The sequence below is a fragment of the Vicugna pacos genome, chromosome 23, assembly GCF_048564905.1.
Source record: "Vicugna pacos chromosome 23, VicPac4, whole genome shotgun sequence".
In the NCBI taxonomy this organism is placed as follows: Eukaryota; Metazoa; Chordata; class Mammalia; order Artiodactyla; family Camelidae; genus Vicugna; species Vicugna pacos.
The window spans coordinates 11,947,246-11,965,147 of record NC_133009.1 but is presented as its reverse complement, the minus strand read 5'-3'; the positions used below and the strand labels follow the sequence as shown (position 1 = coordinate 11,965,147).

General features: G+C 46.4%; 1 protein-coding gene across 1 annotated transcript in view; it reads left to right on the top strand.

The window, feature by feature from the left end:
- Positions 1–17,902, top strand: part of KCNH1 (potassium voltage-gated channel subfamily H member 1) — a 329,150-nt gene that overhangs the window by 235,207 nt on the left and 76,041 nt on the right. Inside the window, exon 11 of the mRNA XM_072948224.1 lies at positions 1,466–1,718. Within this exon, the coding sequence (XP_072804325.1) occupies positions 1,466–1,718 (253 nt within the window). The remainder of the gene's footprint in view (positions 1–1,465; positions 1,719–17,902) is intronic.

Sequence of the window (17,902 nt, the reverse complement as noted above, 5' to 3'; positions counted from 1 at the left end):
GGTTTTCATTTGTCTCCACCCCCTAGATAGTAAGTCACACAAGGGCAGGGGTTTTTGTCTATTTTTTTCACTGCTGCATCCTCACGGCCTGGAATGATTCCCGCCCTACTATAAGGTGTTCAATAGTGTTGACAAAAACTTAATCAGTCGATCTAAGGAAGAAATGGAGAATTTTATTCGAGCCAAATTTGAGGATTTATAATCCAGGAAGAGCATCTCAGAAGTTTTGAGAACTCTTCTGCCTGTTAGAAGTTAAGGCACAGTTATATATGTTTTTTGAGGCAGAGGGCTATGCCTCCAATGATGTATTGCTGGCAGTTTATGTAATCCAGATCTAAGTGTCATGCTGGTGGGGCATGTGACCCCTTTCCAGATCAAGAAGGAATGTTATCTTTTAAGGAGCTGTCTTGTTGATGCTGGGAGAATGCTGCTCTTGATGGCTGAGCAAGTGTTCCTGCCGATGGGGGAGGTCTGGTCGGTGCAGAACGCAGATACACAGTGCACAGTGGGGAGAGAGGAGGTCAAAGGGCAGCGAAGAATTTTTTATTTTTTATGTTTCAGTTTTTCTTGTCATGTCACACAGTGTGAATTTTATGTCGCAATAGCTAAATATGAAATGAATGGATGACTCCAAAGTCTTAGCAACGTCTGGCACATAGTAAGAACTCAGCAAGTAGTACTTAATGTTGCTCTTCAAATCACACCCACCTTCAGTCCATCAGCAGACCGTATCAGCTCCATCTTCAGAATATATTCACAATTTGTTCACTTCTCACTGCCAGCATCCTGGTCCAAGTCCCCTCACCGCTCACCTTGATGCCGGCAGGAGTGACCCAGCTCGACTCCTTGGCTCCAGTGCTGCCAACCTGCAGTCAGGGCCCCCTAACTCCCTCTGTAGCTGCAAGGATCCTCTTAAAACATGGAGGATCTCCTGTCACCCCCTTGCTTAAAGTCCTCCAATGTGTTCCCATCACACTCAGAATCAAAATCAAGGTCTTCTCATAATGTAGAAGCCTCTCCATGTGCTCAGGCTTGGCGTTCTCCCGAAACCTCGCCGCCTGCGCCCGCCTTCCCCTCGTTCGCACTGGCTATTTCTCAGGTCCCGTCGCAGCCTCGGCTCTTCTCCTGGAATGTCCTTTCACATGCCTCCCTCTGACACATGAGGCAGATGTCAGCTTAATTGTCACCTCCTCAGAGAGGCCTTCCCAGATCTCCTATTTAAAGCGTCCCATGTATTCCCAGCCCCCGTCCCGAGCATTTAGCATAGACTTGGGGGGCCCCTGCCTGTCTCTCCTTTGAGAAGGTAGGCGCCACGAGGACAGGGAGTGTGGCTGTCTTGGCCACTAGTGCCTTGAAGAGTGAGTCTAGCCTAGTGGGTGTTGCTGCTGCCCGTGGGAAGCTGAGGGAGCAGCGAGCTGGAGGCCACAGCGAGGACCCTGACCCTTTTCTTCCCATGCTCTGTCAGGTCCTGCAGATCTGCCCCAAGGACATGAGAGCTGACATCTGCGTGCACCTGAACCGCAAGGTCTTCAAGGAGCACCCGGCCTTCCGGCTGGCCAGCGACGGCTGCCTGCGGGCCCTGGCCATGGAGTTCCAGACGGTGCACTGCGCCCCAGGGGACCTCATCTACCACGCAGGGGAGAGCGTCGACAGCCTCTGCTTTGTGGTCTCCGGCTCCCTGGAGGTGATCCAGGATGACGAGGTGGTGGCCATTCTAGGTAGGTGTTGTCTTCGCTGCGTGGAAACCTTCCGGTGCCTGGGGTTGGCTTAACTACTGCCTTCGACTGGAAATGGCTCCAGCTGGAAGAGCCCAACGGTTCGCACCCATACATCTGTCCAGCGAACATCTGAGCGTCTGTTTTGTGCCAGGCACTGTTTGAAGCACGTGGGGCGTTTCAAGAACAAAATGGGTTTTGTGCTCAAGAGGCCCTTTTGGGGGAGGTGAACAATTAAACAGACATTTCTCCACAGTGGAAGGGGCACTGAAGCCAGTATTCAAGTCCTGGGGAAGGCTTCCTGGAAGAAATGACACTTAAGTTAAAATCTAAAAATATAGCGTGAGTGAGCATGGTGAAGAGAAGGGACAAAGGAGTATTCTCAGCAGAGGGGAAGGCGTGTGTGAAATCACTGCAGAGAGAGAGCGTGATTTGGCTGTACTCCTGTAAGTTCTTGGTGTGGCTAAAACACATAGAACAAGGAGGCACATGGTGAGGGATGAGGCCAGGATGCGGGCTGAGCACTGGACAGATTATGGCAGGCTCTGGCAGCCACGTTTAGGGGCTTGGGTTTTATTTTGAGGCGCCCATGAGGGTTTAAACCACAGGAGAGGCACGGTCAGATTTGCACTTTAGAAAGATGACTGTAGGCGCAGCTTGGGGAGTGGATTGAAGGTGGGGGGCAGGGGCAGGGAGATAAGGCTGGAGACATGTTATCTAGGGGTAAGTTGGTGGTGCCCTGAACTCATATTTGCAGCAAGCAGACAGAGAGAAGCAAATGGAGTTGACATAGTCAAGAAGTAAAATGAACAGAACCTGATGATGGATTTGCTGTGAGGGGAGAGGGAAGTCAAGGAGGGATGCAAGATCTCTCAGCTGGAAACTTGGGAAGCCAGTGGGCCATACACTGGAACAGGGAATATGGCAGGAGGAGCAGGGGCATAGGGGAACATGCTGGAACGTGATGGAATTTGATGTTCAAGCATCAGTGGCCTTTGACAGAGTCATGTGATCACCTGAGAACAGCTCTTTATGGGGTGCATGTTTACCTCTGCTGGAGAAGCCAATGTGACAATGCCCATCATTTATGATCATGCCTGCACCGGGCGTTTTACATACAGGTTCTCAGTTCATCTTTACAGTAACCCTATGAAGTGGTTTTATTATTCCCATTTTGTAGAGGAGACAATGAAAGCCCAGAGAGGTAGGGACCTTTCCAAGGCCTCAAAGCCAGTGAGGTCCGTGGAACCAGGATCCTGGAGTCCCTCTGCTCTGATCCATTTTGCAGTACTGCAGTCCCAGTGAGGACTGATGTAGTTTGCTGGTGCGTTCAGTTGCCAGACACTGCTAGACATTGTGGGCATATGTATATATTTTAATCTTTTGCATGTGTTTTCTTAGGAAACTGAGGCAGGGAGAGATTGTTAGACTGAAGTTAGGATTGGGATTCAAACTAAGTATTGAGATAAGTATAAATAGTGTCCAAAAAAAAAAAAGCCTAAACTTTGTTTCTGCTTAACTTGGGAGTATATGATCTGCAACCCTTTTCTCTCCTCCGGCCCTAAGCCAACTTCTCCTCTTGATTATATGCTACTCAGGTTAACCCAAGGATGATGTATATTCCTCAGCGTGGGCTGGCAGATGGTAGGAGGGAGACTGGGATAGAGATTCAGTGGGGGGTGGAACCTGAAACTGGTGAAGTAAGTTTCGGATTCCTAGCATCCACTGAACTCTGCGGACAGGGTTATTCTGTTGTTGCCTTCCTCATCCACAGAGACGTGAGATTCGGCCGTGTATAAGGAGCAGCTCGCGTGAAGGGTGAAGCCGGTGCTATAGTATCACTGCAGGGAAAGGACATTTATCTCTACCTTCAGTGCTAATCCGTGTCCCTGACAGAGGACTTCCCTTTGGTAACAGCTATCTGGGCATTTGTCTGGCTGAGAAGGAGATTAGTGGGTTCCCCTTTGAATTTGAGTTGACTTCTGGTGTAGGGCATCTTTCATCCATTCCCCTCGCTGATAGCTCCCCGTCTGCCTTTCCAAAGCCTAGAGCCTCGGACCAGCCCACCCTCCTTACACACCCATGCTCAGGGCTTCCCTCTCGACCCCCTCTAAACAGCTGCACTACTGGGGGTTGGGTTTGGACACCTAGGCGTGGAGGTAGGAAGAGCTGCAGAGGGTGGGGAAGGCAAATGATTACTTCCCAGATCTGTCTCTTTTCCCTCCAGCCTCGGCTTCTTGTGGGGAAGCAACTAAGGCTTGGTTCACTATTGATTCCCAGAGCGTCAGCTGACTGCTTCTCCCAATCCAGCCCTGTGCCTCGGGCCCTCCGGGGCATCCTGCCGGCTCCTATTAGCAACACAGGTGGGGCCGCTGAGCAGCCCAGCAGCTTCACCTGCAAAGTGGTGGTTGCCCTCAGGCTGTCCAGACTAGAAAAAGTGTGTGTCTCCAGGAGCCAAACTGGTTCCAAAAAGTAGGTCCAGGCTTGATGTCCTAGAGAACCTCTGACATTTCAGGAGGCTCTTGTCCTGGAATAGGACAAGTTCGTTGAGTGAACCTGATCTCTGGGCCAAGAGGCATAAGAGAGTCCAAGCTATTTGCTTCCTGGAGCAAAGTTCAGAGTTTTGTTGTTATTATTATTTTTCTCAGGGGCTGTTTGCTGAGTTGAATTGAATTGAACTGAACTGAACTGAACTAAATTGAATGGCAGGCATAGACTGGGCTGGGAAGAGCCTCATGATCCAGAACAAGGGTCTGGACTTCATCTTGTGGGGATGAGAGGCGTAGAGAGAGTTTTAAATGAGAATATCCTTTGCTCCATAAACTGAAATCAGTTTGTCCTTGTGAATGGGGTTCAAGTATCAAATAGATATTAGAGCTAGATCTTCATTGCCCTTTGATGCCTTTCAGTTCAGTCCAACCAAAATTTACTGAGGCACTGTCATACAGGTGAAGATGCAGCAGTGGGCCAAACATTAGCCCAGCCTTCAAGGAGCTTCTGCAAGTGGAGGAGACTGACATTAAAAAGGCAAAGTCACACTGCTTGATAACTGTTACCTTAGAAAGAATACAGGTGCTTCCAGGAGAAAGTGATTGGACAAGTAACTATTGAGCAACTACTATATACCTAGTGTTCCGAGGAGACCAGCCAGGGGGTCCTTAGTCATCATGAAGCAGGAGGCTTTTGGAAACGCCCAGAGCCCATACATCTTGTTCCTTTGATCTCTAGCCTCTTGTTACCCGTTCACTCATTTACATTCTGCAAATTTGTTTCCTCCTTCCAATTCTAATATTTCACCATCATTCTCTGTTTATTTTAGCACCAACTCCAAGAATGAGGCAGAGGGTCAGTACTCATAACTGAGTGTGTTTACTATGTGTTAGAAATAAAACCCTCTCTAATATAAGTTTTCTAGAAGAGTGGTTTTCAAACTTTCTTGACTGCAACTCAATATGTGTTATATTGTGAACTGCTGAACACATGTTTGTGCACATAGTTTTACAGAAAACTCAGAACTTACTCTTGCTACATGAAATGCAACCTCATGTTTTCTGCTAAATTCTATTCTCTTTCAGTTAAAAAGAAGTTAATTGTCATGACCCACTTTAAATTGCTTTCTTGACCTGCTCTCAGCCTGCAGTTTAAAGACATGGTCGCGCAAATGTAGACATCATCTCTCTCAGATTGAAAGCCATGCTGTCCCCGGAGGATAATGTACTCGATAATCTCTTGTGATCTCCTTTCCCTCTGATGGTCTCTGATTTTTGAGATGACACTCTCCCAATCTCCTCTTGGAATTTTCTTAGAAATCACTTCATGGCTTCTTAAATTTAGTTTCTTGACTCTTTGAAATAAATTCAGTCCTTTAGCCTGTGTGTTTTATTCACTAGATTTTTTAAAGTAATTTTATTCTAATTTCTCATAGATTTCAGAATAAACAGGCACAGGTACCCATTTTGCCCCTGCCCAAGTGGTCCTCCGGGCACCTGCGAGCAGGTTGTTATCTCAGTTCTGTGCTGCTTGACCAACATCAGTGAGTGATGAACTTTCGTCAGGGCTGAGCTTAAGCATAATCCATCTCTCTGTGCTTCCATCTTGTAAGTGCACTATTTAAATGCTCTTGTTTCACTTTGACTTCGTGTCCCTGTAGTAACTTCTGTGGGCTTTGCTTTTTAATACTTAATTTATATTTTAATCAATGACTACCTTGTGTCTTTTCTTCATGTTTTATTCTGTTTCATTGTATTGGGCAAAGCAGAAGCCTCTGTTGCCAGGCTATGCTGAGTAGTAGAAAGAACCCTGGACCCAGACCTGGAGAGTTAACCATAGCCCTGGTTCTGCACTAACTCCCTGGAGGAGTTACCACTAACTGGTTAGGCCTCCAAGGCCTGTGGTTCTGCTAAGTCCGTCACACTACATCAGTTGCACATTTACTCACCTGGCTTTGTGAGCTGAGATCCTTTGGTTTCACGTCTCTGGCATGGCCCCGCACATGGAAGGCAGCAGGGCTGTTTGCTGAAATGAATCGCACTGAATTGAATTGAATTGAGGGGCAGGCAGAGACTAGGCTCTGAAGGGCTCCCTGGTGCAGAATAAGGGTCTGGACTCTGTCTTGGGGGGATGAGGGGCCCAGAGACGTTTTAAACACGGGGGTGACATGAAGATTTGGGCTCCGCAGATACAGAGGCATGGAGGCTCAGGTGAGGAATCACAAGGGCCTGAGTAAGGTGGTGGAAGGAAGATGGGGAGGAAGAGCCAGAGATACCAGGATGGGGGAACCTCCAGGACCTGGGAGGTGAGGAGAGGGAATGGTTTCCAGCAGCAACCGGAACGGCATTAGAGTTGGAGGAGGTGGGAGGAGGTGGGAGGAGGGGAGGAGAGGGAGAGGGGAGGAAGATGATAGGTTCATTTTGCTGAGTTTGCCATGTCTTTTTGGAACACATCTAGCCATGGCTCTTGACTAGAGGAAACGCTTCTCAACTTGTGGATGGGCCAGAGTCTGGCCAAGGGGAAGGTTGATGGACAGGCCCTGACCCATGCAGCACAGATAGTCTGAGTTAACTTTCTACTTGCAGGTCTGTCATTATTGAACTAGAATTTACATGTACATTGTCCTTAAATGTACATGTGAAGCTGTAAATGCTTGTTCATAAATGAAATTCTTTCTTTCTTTTCTTTCTTTCTTTCTTTCTTTCTTTCTTTCTTTCTTTCTTTCTTTCTTTCTTTCCTTCCTTCCTTCCTTCCTTCCTTCCTTCCTTCCTTCCTCCCTCTCCTCCTTTCTCTTTCTCTCTTTCTTTCTTCCTTCCTTCCTCTCCTCCTTTCTCTTTCTCTCTTTCTCTCTTTCTTTCTTTCTTTCTTTCTTTCTTTCTTTCTTTCTTTCTTTCTTTCTTTCTTTCTTTCTTTCTTTCTTTCTTTCTTTTTTTCTTTCTTTTCCTTCCTTCTTTCCTTTCTCTCTTTCTTTAATAGAACACTCACTTCTCTTAGTTCCTAAATTGGAAGGCACTGTCATCTTTACTCAGATAGCTTCTTTGGGTCCATTGACCTTGGTTAGTCATTAATGTAGCATCTATTTCTTTAGCAATTATCACAACATGACTTGGTTTTAGTCTGTTTGGGATTGGGTGGAGTGTCGAGAAAATCCTTATCTTAGATGAATGTTCTACCCCATTTGGGGAGACAAATGCATGATTAGTGACAATAAGTACATAGGTACCTCTTTCTGTAGATGTCCTAGGGTAAACAGGGAAATGTTCATGGAGGAGGTGGAAGTTGAGCTGGGCTTAGAAGGACCATTGTGAGCCTCTAGAGTCGTTAGAGGTAGGCATACACGTGGCACGTTCAAGGTCCAGTGTCAGTAGAGTGGACTGAGACGGCTTTCCATGTGGGCCAGTGGTTCTCAATGTCAGTGAGCGTAAGAAATTAACACAACTTTGTAAATCAACTATCCTTCAGTGACTCGGTTGGAAAGCCAGTTCACAATGCAGGTTCCCAGGTCCGCCCCTACAGATTCTGATTCTGTGGCTCTAGGATGGAGTCTTGGCATCTGCGCTGTTAACATGCCCTCCCTTCTGTGGGGTGATTCCATTGCATGTGGTTAAAGGACTGTACTTTGAGAACCATTGCTTTAGGCAGTCACTACTTGATGTTCTTTTGTGTGGAATGGGGTAAGGTAATAAACATGGGGGATAGCAAGGCAGCAAAGCATGAGGAAGGGGGCCTTTTATTACGTTATCCTAAACCACCTGAAATTGCCAGTCTTCCACTGTTTCTGACCTGCTAAAATGGTAGGATAAATTTATTAGTCATCTACATACAAGGAGATAAGGTCCAGCCCAGGATGGTGGTTCCTTGAAGATGGAGTTAGGATTTAGCCATATGAGGTAGGGTGTTTCAGACGGCAAGTATGGGGGCTGTTGCGTAACCATGGAGCTGCACTGGTACTGGAGCTGAGAGCCCTGAGGGGCAGCAGTGGACCTGGGCTGGAGAGGCAGGTCAGGGCTGGTCTGTTGACATTTCTAAATGTCAGCACAAGGAACTAGGCGGTGGACAACCACCAAAGTGGTGAGCAAAGTGTGACACTGTTAGAGATGTGATTTGCAAAAATTAATGAATTTGACATAGAGACAGGGAAGACATTAGGAGACAACGGCTTATAGTAGAGATAAGAGGTGTTAAGGTGTGGGCAGAATAAATCAGGACAGACGTAGGGAGAAATAAATAAAACACGGGACGTCCATTTAAATTTGAATTTCATATAAACAAAGAATAATTTTTAGCTTAAGTATTTCCAAAATATTGAATGGAGCATATATATACGAAGATGTACCCATTTATCTGAAATTCAGATTTAACTGGGTGTCCTTTGTTTTTATTTGCTGAATCTGGCATGGATGGGGCAGGTGGCTGAGACATTCTGGGAGAAGAGTCTGAAAGGCTGTCAATAATAGGATGTGGATAATAGATAAGAGAGGTGATTCTGACATCCAGGTGGGTGGGGAGATGGAGGCATCAGCGACAGAAGAAAGCTAAGTCAGGAGGAAGAGACAGTGAGACAGAAAGGGGATGAACTTGGTTTTGGCTTGTTGCATTTAAGGGCCAGTGGGGCTTCCTAGGGGAGTGCTCAACAGCTACTCAGAAAGGCGGGTCTGGAACTGGGGGAAAAGTCAGTGCTCAAGACAGAGATTTAGGATTCAGGGGAAGGAATCAAAAGTAGGGGAGGTAGGGAGTGACAGGTGCAAAGAGAACACAGGAATGTCTTTCTAAATGACCGAGTATTTCAGAGCGTTTTAAAAGAAATGAGAGTGTAGTCATTCAGAATGCTCACAAGGAATTTTAAATGATATTAGAAACTCTTGTGATAAGTAAAGTAAGTAAATTACAATGTTTTAATGCAATATGATCTCAACCATGCGGGGAGAAACATTCGTAGATAAAAGCCCACATCTTCACCACACCATGTTATATTCGATAACTTTGGTTTTTGAGACCCCAGGAGATTTTCATTTTCTTTTTTTATATTCATCTGTCTTTCAAGTCTTCTTGAAAAGAACACTATGCTACTTTCAAAATCAGGATTTTTTTTGTTTGTTTCATTTTAAAGTAAATCTTGAGAAAGTCAGCCTCATTCCAAGTTTCACATATCTTTCTGATTATTAGGATACAGTTTGAAAGAATAACATTTTATTTTTCAAAAAGAAGTCTGGACAGCATTTCTTTTGTTACTTCCTGATCCAATCAAAAATGCCGTTTATTTCAGTGGGCACTCCCGAACCCCTCCTTCAAACTGTTGTTGATAAGAAGGGTGGTTAAACAATGGAAAGAGAAGGGCTTCTTTAGCAATGCAGCAGCTTTGTGTAAATCTTCATAATGTTAGAGATGGAGAAGCTAAATCCTTGACAGAGATGTTTCCCAGGATTATGATGGGGGGTGAGGGGGGCGGCCCCACTTCCTGTGATGCTTTGCTCCTCGTTGCCCCAGGGACTTGCTGAAGTTGCTGCGTGAACATTACTGCCACGCACCAGATGATAATGTCACTTACTCATGCTCAGCACAAGGGGAGAAATCTACGTTTAAGTGTCTCTCTAAACACTCCAGTCCAGCATTAATATTCATATAGCTGTTCCATCAACTGAAGCGATGGTATTAAATCCACAATCCTAGTGAGGAGCCATAGTATGAATCATCTAGAGCTTCAGAAATGCAAAAGCATTTATTTTAGGTAATATGTGCATCACCTGATAGAGAGTAAGGGTATGGACTAGGTTTTCTTTCCTAGTTCTCTTTTTGCTTGACCAGTTTTAAAAAAGTTGATTTGCAGTTCCTGAAGACACAGGGAGTTAGGGGAGTTGACAGAGCTTTCTAAAGGAAATTCTCATAGCTTGAGAGCCCAGACAGAGGGGACTGGTTAAATCAAAAATTATGGCACGTCAAGGCAGTTGTTATGATGATGCTATGTGAAGTTTTATTGGCAGGCAAAATGTTTCAAATATAATGTTAAGTGGGGAAAAAAGCAGAATATATAACTATATAAGCAGTAACCTCAACTACATACAAATGCGTGTATGGGTGGAAGAAAGATGAAGAATGTAACAAAATGTTAACTGAAGTTTTCTGGGTAGTGGTTTTAAGAGCTGGTATTTTTCTGTTTTCCAATATCTTTCACTTATTTTTGATAATGTACATACATTCTTTTATAAACAAAAGAAGGGAGAAAATCAAGTCAATTTTTCATTCTTATCTGTAGCAATCTTAGAAAATTATCACCCGCTTTCAGTGGAAGATGTGTGATCTGTTTACTTAGTGGAGAGATATTCGGCTAATTTAATTTTATCTCATTGCCGTTGTGAAGAACAGAAGAATTGTCACGATGTTTCCAAGCCATTGCTTTAATGTGACCACTTATGTGTGGGCCCCCATTCAGACAGCAGGGCCAGCATTGCTTGCTCATGCTTGGTATAGTCTCCACAAGGAAGGCTGGTGGCCTATATTCTGGTTAAATTTTAATTTCAGGTTTAATTTTAAGGAGAACATTTGTATCATAGAGTAATTTCTAACATCCATCATCTTTATTTTTCTTTTTAAATTCATCCATAAATTTTCAGCTTAGCCTGAGGCTGGATCAGAGTGAATTACGGGAATGTTTCTAAGCAGGTCAGTAAATTCCTTCTGGAGACAGGCTGGCAATGTGGCTTCCTGAGGATGCTCAGCTTCTTGCCCTCAGACCGGGAACCAGTCCTGTCCTCAGAGTCATCCATCCTAAGGCATTCTAAGTCTTTCAAATCCTGGCCCATCTTATGTTGTTCCACTCAGACCCATCTTTTCGTTAGTGCCTTGATTTGTACATTCCATGAACATGCCAGGTATAGTGCTGGGAACTGGAGATACAACAGTAAACCCAATAAACACACCTGGCCTAGAGCTACCTGTCTCACCAGGGGGACAGACAAGTGAAGATGCAGTTCCACTTATATAATGTAGTGCCAAGACGTATCGTAAGACAGGCATCTAATCCAGCCAGGAGAAATCAAAAAAGGCTTCCTGACAGAGGTGACATCTGAGCTGAGACTACCATGATGTATTGAATTTCACCAGGTGCAGCAGTGGTGGGGGCTTTGGAGAACATATTCCAAACCAGCTCTCTTCATTCCCAGCCATCCAGCTTTCCCCCTTGCTGTTTGGAAGGATTGTCCAGCTCTTTCCTATGTCTAAATTCTCTTGCCTCACTGTAAAATGCCAGCTCCATTCCCTTTTCCTCTATGTAATCTCCATAGTCCTGTCTAGGTCAGCCTCCTACATACCTTGGATTACATTTTTGTTTGTTTTAACTTCATTGTTACACATCTTACAGTGTAAGGCCCTTGTATGTAGCGATGTTGTCAAACCTCTTGTTAGATCTCCCTTAATCATTGCATCACTGCCTGATCTGTAATAGGTTGGGCCGAATTGCTGAACTGGATTGAAATGTGGGCAGAAGTGAAGTGTAACCCCACCTCTGGATCTAATAGCTGCCTGGGAGCGTGAGAGGCAGTTCACATCGGACCTGACGTATGGCGTTACAGGTTCTTGTGTGAGTTTCATTGACCGGATTCGACCCACATCAGTGTCCCGTCCCTCACACAGAGATGGTTTGCAGATGAGCAGAGCAATTGCTCTCCTTGGTACCAACTTGAAAAGAAAACAAATGGTTCTTGAACAACTCTGAGCTTTCCTGCAAAACCTAACATGAGACCAAACTTTTCTAGAAGGAGACACCCCTCTGAGAAATGGGGTGAGCTGTGCTCCTGTCCCTGGAGCCACAGCTCCTGAGCATCTCCAGTCCCCACTTTCTTTGTTGGCAAAAGAAATCCAATAAAACATGTTGGCTCAGCTTTTGACACCACAACACAACCCGATACGACCTGGCACTTAAAGCTAAAGCTTTATTCCTAGGAGTCGATCTTTCTCCTAGGAAGAGAAGGCAAGGGAAGGCAAGTTGATGAGATTTCCACTCTGTCTGTCTGTCTGTCTTTGATGTACATCCTCACGTCTCTAAGCTGCAGCAGGTGAAGCAGAAGTCCCAGACTGCCAGCAGCATTTTTTCTTTTCAGTAAGAACAAAAGGAGCTTTGTGGCTTCACTACAGAGAAGATGAGGCAAAATTTACAAGGTGTCAGGACTCTGCTTGCCAGTCTCCCCTGCCGTGGGCTCAGACGATGCAAGGGAAAGAGCCACTGATGCATGGGGGAGAGTTGAGCGTTCCAAGATAAGTTTGAAAGCTGGGCTTTAGCACTTTCGCAGTGAAGTACATAGCAGGTGCCTGAAGCGCATCGCTGGCTGGCACTTGGCCTGATGCATCGTGACTCCTCAGCAGATCCTGGCCCTCTGCTCTGCAGTCAGGGCTGATCTGGAAGGCAGGTGGGTACCACCAAGTTGTTAAGCTCACGTCACTGGAGCTTTTGCTCTGAATATGCTGCCGGAACCTCCATCATCATGTTACGTACTACCCAGTCCTTCACACATGGAAACCAGGTGTTTTCCTGGAGCAGGTGTGTCTATTCCTCCCCCATATAGCCCAACACACTGTGCTGCCCCACTGGACTGTGGACTCTGGATTGGCTAGGATACAGGTTCAGCCTCTCCAACAAAAACCCAAAATAATAGAGGCTTAGACAAAACAGAAACTTGTTTTTGTCTCATTGTAGCTAGCTGTCCAGGTCTAAGACGGCTGGGGTGGCAACTTCATGGCATTAGGCATTCAGCTTCCTTCTAGCCTGTTGCTTCATCCTAACTGGGTTGTCACCTTGGCCTCATGGTCTAAGAGAGCTCACGTCTTGTTCCAGCCAGGGGGGTTGGGGGAGAGAGGAAGGGTGGAGCATGACCTGAGAGGTGACAGACATTTCTCTGCACCCCTCCCCTTAACCAGAGCTCGGACAAGTGGCCACACTTCACCGTGGTGAAGTCTTTATTCTGGTCATCTTTGCACCCAGCTAGAGGTCATGGATTCTATTTCCCCAAGAGGAGAGAACCAGTTCTGGGGAACATGTGGATCCCAAGGCCATGGTTCCTGAAGTTCAAAGCTGTCCAGATTTACCCTTTTCCCATCACCGAGCATGATGCCTGCCCAAGATTGAGCTCCCTAAATGTTGACCCTTGAAGAGGAAGCTGTTAGAGGGAGGGGACGCAGAGGACAGCCCAAAGTGGGCAGCGTGGAGCCTCTCCCAGGGTGGAGGCCACACGGTGGTGTGGGGAAACCCAGGCGGCCATGGGCCATGTTTTGAACCGCTCTGGAGCTCACTCTCTCTCTCTATTTATTAATTTTTTTAACATCTTTTTTATTGAGTTATAGTCATTTTACGATGTTGTGTCAAATCCCAGTGTAGAGCACAAGTTTTCAGTTATACATGAATGTACATTCATTGTCACATTCTCTTTCACTGTCACTCTCTCTTTAAAATGGGGCTGATGACCCCTGTGGAGTGGGCTTCACAAGGCCATCACAGGGATTTCTTCTTTCATTGTGGCTACTATTTATTGAGCACCTACTGGATGCCAAGCACAGTGCTAGGTGCTTTGGTCATGTTATTTCCTGTGAACTGTACAACAGCCCTACGGAGTGGGCATTATTACCCACGTTTTCCAGCCGAGTAACTTGGCACCGGGAGAGGTTTAGTAAGATGCCCAGTGCCCTTGGTTTATTTACACATCCAACAACCATTGAGCACCTGCTGTGTGCAGCAATGACGCAAATGAGGAGTGTTTCCAGAGTGCCGAGGGCACACACAGTGGGGGGCTGCTCTCGCCAAGGGGTCAGGGAGAAGGTTTGGATGTGTGACAGGAGTTACCAAGACCAAGGAGCAGGCTGGAGTGTCCGAGGCAGGGCTGGGAAGGCCCTGAGATGAAAGGGGAGCTGGCCTTGGAGCGCGTCTAAGAACCCCAACATGACTGGAGGCAGAGAGAGCGGAGGAGAGGCCGGCCAGGGCCCGCTCAAGCCCCCAGCAGGGTGCACCTGAGCTTGAAGCCAGCTTGTCTGACCTTGAAGCCTGTGCTGAGAGTGGCTGATAGAGTACTTAAATGTGCTGGGGGGAGTGCCAGGGGCAGGGATTTGGGCAAATTCTCTTTGTGTCTCAGACAGGATGCTGAGGACCTGAATTTCACATGCCCAGCGTGTATTGTGAATCTAGGAGGTCTGAGAACCATCATGTCCTTCTCCTCATCCCACCACGGCCCTTCTGCACTAGCCAGCTCAGTGGGTGTGCGCAGTTGGCTCAGGGCTTGCCTGGAGAGATTAATCCAGCTCCTTTCCTGTGTCCCATAAGCAGACTTATCCCAAAGGCCAAGAGAGAGGACGGCGCTCCCCCAGGGCCTCACTAGATTACGCCAGAGTCTCTGTCACCTCTCACCATCCTGTGCACTGAATGACAAGTCCTCTCTAGTCCTGAAATGGCTTGAGGGCAAGAGACTTCCTGATGCCCCAGAGAGGAGGAATTAAGTCACTCAGGTGGGCTGAGGGGTCTGGCCCTCATCAAATCCTGGGTTTCTGGCACCAGTTTCTGCACCCTGGATGGAGTCCCCAACAGTGTAGTGAACCCAGGTCTTAGGTGAGTTTGTGGCTGAATGAGGAGACGAGGCACTTTCCCTTGAAGGACTGCAAAGCATACTGTCCACACACTCATCTCTATAGGCAAGTGAAGGAGCAGATAATCCCAAACACAGGGTAACCCAGAGGCTTCTGAATGGCTTTCATTCCCGCTAAAGAGCTGTATTCTGTGCCCCAGAGCCTTGGCACATGCAATTCCCGCCCCTTGGAATCATGTCTGTTACATCTTTATGCTGGTTCTCTGGGACTCAACCTTTAGATCTCAGCTCAGACCCCACACCTTCTGAAAGCCTGAGCTTGAGCTAGGTACCCCTCCTGCACTCCCCCCGTCACAGCCCCTGACACATTATAATCCCGAGTCTCTAGTTTGCGCTTTATCCCCCTGCTCCACCTCAGCCCCAGAGCAGTGCCTACCAAGAGTTGCATGAATGACTGAACGAGTGAATGGCTTCTGATTGGGGTGGGCCTAGACATGGCTGAGGATTTTAGCAGCATGTGATGACTTTAACTGCAAGATTATGTTTTGCTTAGTCCGGGATACCACCATGAGTGGTCCTTGTAAGATGACACCATAGGGAATGGCGGAGAGAAATAGCTGGAAATTTCATTTTTGCTCTGGACCCCCAAGCTCAGTCAGAGCCTCTCTTTGAATAAACAGGACTTTTTCTGGAGTGTTCCACACGCAGTTGTCTGTTTCAGAGCTAGATTGCTCCCTGGCACTCGAGCATTCGGTTAGGCTGTGGATCTTGTCAGGGTTCCCAGTCCCAGCACCTCTTGACTTGTCCTTCATCACCCTCTTAACCCTCCTCGCCCTCATCCTCCTCCCTGCTTCAGCCGCCTCGAGTGTCTGTTCCAGCCTCTGCCCTCGCTACACCAACTTGTCTGCAGGGTCTTGGTTTCGTCCTGTGCGGAAGTTTCTTCCTTCTCCCTGGGCCACCTTAACGCTGTGTCCCAACTTCCACCTCTGTTTCGTGAATGTCCTTCAGCCCCGTGGTTGTACCCTGAGGGTTAGTTCTGTCTACTGCGAAAGTGGAGGTGCAGTAAAGACAGCGGCATATAGTTGGGGTGGGAGGAGGAGGATGATTAATTATCACAAGGATGTTTGCTTGGAGTTTTAATCAGACTGCCTTGCTTTTGCTCCCCTCCCCCTTTTTTCCTTTTTCTTTTCCCCCAACTCAGAACATCCACTTAGAATGTATTTTAGAAACTTAGAATGTTAGGTTTGAGCATTCTGCCCCCAGCGCCTCAGTGTAATAAATAAATCAATAAGTTAATTGCCTCAAGAAGCTTGATGGCTGAGTGCATTGGGGTACCTTTTGTTCTCCAGTGAACAGTCATTTCAGACTAGGGAGCAAGAAATGAATGTGGGTGCAGGGCTTGTCCTGGCCTCTGATTCGTAACCCTGACCTGGAGAGTCATTATTCCAGCAATGTGTGTAACTTACAAGCCTCCTGCCAAATGCTCTGCGTCCTTGACGGTTTTCCCAAGTTAGGTGCGTCATAAATACATTTCTCGTTTGCCCGAGTACTCTTGGGTTTGTTTTGAATCTGACAGGTCCTCTGACATCAGATTCTTAAATCTCACTAAACATCATTTATAGCAAAAATGTTGCCTTGACAGGAAGAAAGATTGTGTGATTTTCAGTTTGGGTTGAAAAATCAGATCCAAGTTATGACAACACTGAGGCTTCCTAGACCCTACAGATTAATCATGATTATCTTACCGTGAAATACTTTTTGTAGTAGGAACCTGTCTCCATTTATTGTTTCTGTCAAAACCTCTGATTGGAAAACTTCTCACAGTGGGTATCTGTCATTTCTGAGGATGCACTGATTTATTTCCTGGTAGATTTCAACCAGAATATGGTTGCCCTTTGTTGTATGAAATAGGTATGCCCCTGAAGAGTTATTTATAAACCGAATTTTTACAGATAAACTCATACATAAAATACACACGAGGAGCTATTCTTTTACTTTATAGATTCTTTCATAATTAGAAAGACTACTCGCAGTTCATTTGAGAAATACAACGTTCATGTATTGGGTTTTGTTTAAATGAAGCCATCTTAGTAAGAATCAGACAAGATTACCAGTGGTCTGCTCTCAATAGTTCTGGCTTAGCTGTACCACGTTTCATTCCAATAGGAGACTGGGGAACTTGTAAAAGGAACTGAAGTGCCAGTTCAGAGCTGCCATGATTTGTGACATTCAGCTGGAATATTAGGTAAAGTGTTAAGTAATTTCTCGTGGGTTTCTCAGCTCAGCATTTCATGATTCTCTGTATTCTGTTATCTACTTCTGCTTAACCAAACACTCCTAAATGTAGTGGCTTGAGAAATGTGTTCTTTCTCATCATTTTGTGGATTGTTTGGCTCAGCTGGTTGGTTCTCCCCTGAACTTCCCACATGTGGTTGCAGGCCAGCGTGGGCTGGGGCTGCAGTCATCTGAAGGCTCAGCCGGGCTGAGTGACCAAGACGGCTTGCTTACACGACTGGCAGAGGCTGCCTGGCAGCTGAGAAGTCAGGTGGGCTGTCCCCCGGGGCACTTACATGCGACCTCTTGTGTGGTCTTTTCAGAACGTGGTGGCTGGGTTCCAAGAGGGAGCATCCTCAGAGTAAGTGCTCCAAGAGACCCAGACGGAAGCTGCCAGGCTTCTTAGGACCTTGTCTGGAAATTCAAGCCCGTCACTTCTGCCACATTCTATTGGTGAAGGCAAGGGGACCAAAGTAAGTTCAGATTCAAGGAAGGGGAATTCGGCTTTGCCTCTTGATGTAAGTTGCAGTGTATGGATAGGGTCCACTTTTTGACTGTGTACCATACTCCATGTCAGAAGAAGAGTGTCCTCCAGGAGAATCAGATCACATAAATATGAGAGGTGTGAGAGGCAGTGCAGTACAGTGTAGAGAGATTATAGGATGCTGGAACGAACTGGTGAGGACTCCATGCTCTGGAGCACACACTGAATGAGCCTGTCTCCATGGGAGCCAGGTGGTATCCCATAGAGAGAAACGTTCCCATCTCCTGGGCCCTGCCCGAAGTTAGCCTGCTTCTATTACAGATTTTGAAAAACATCTGGCAAGGGAATTTAACTAACATTTTTAAAGGCATATTTAC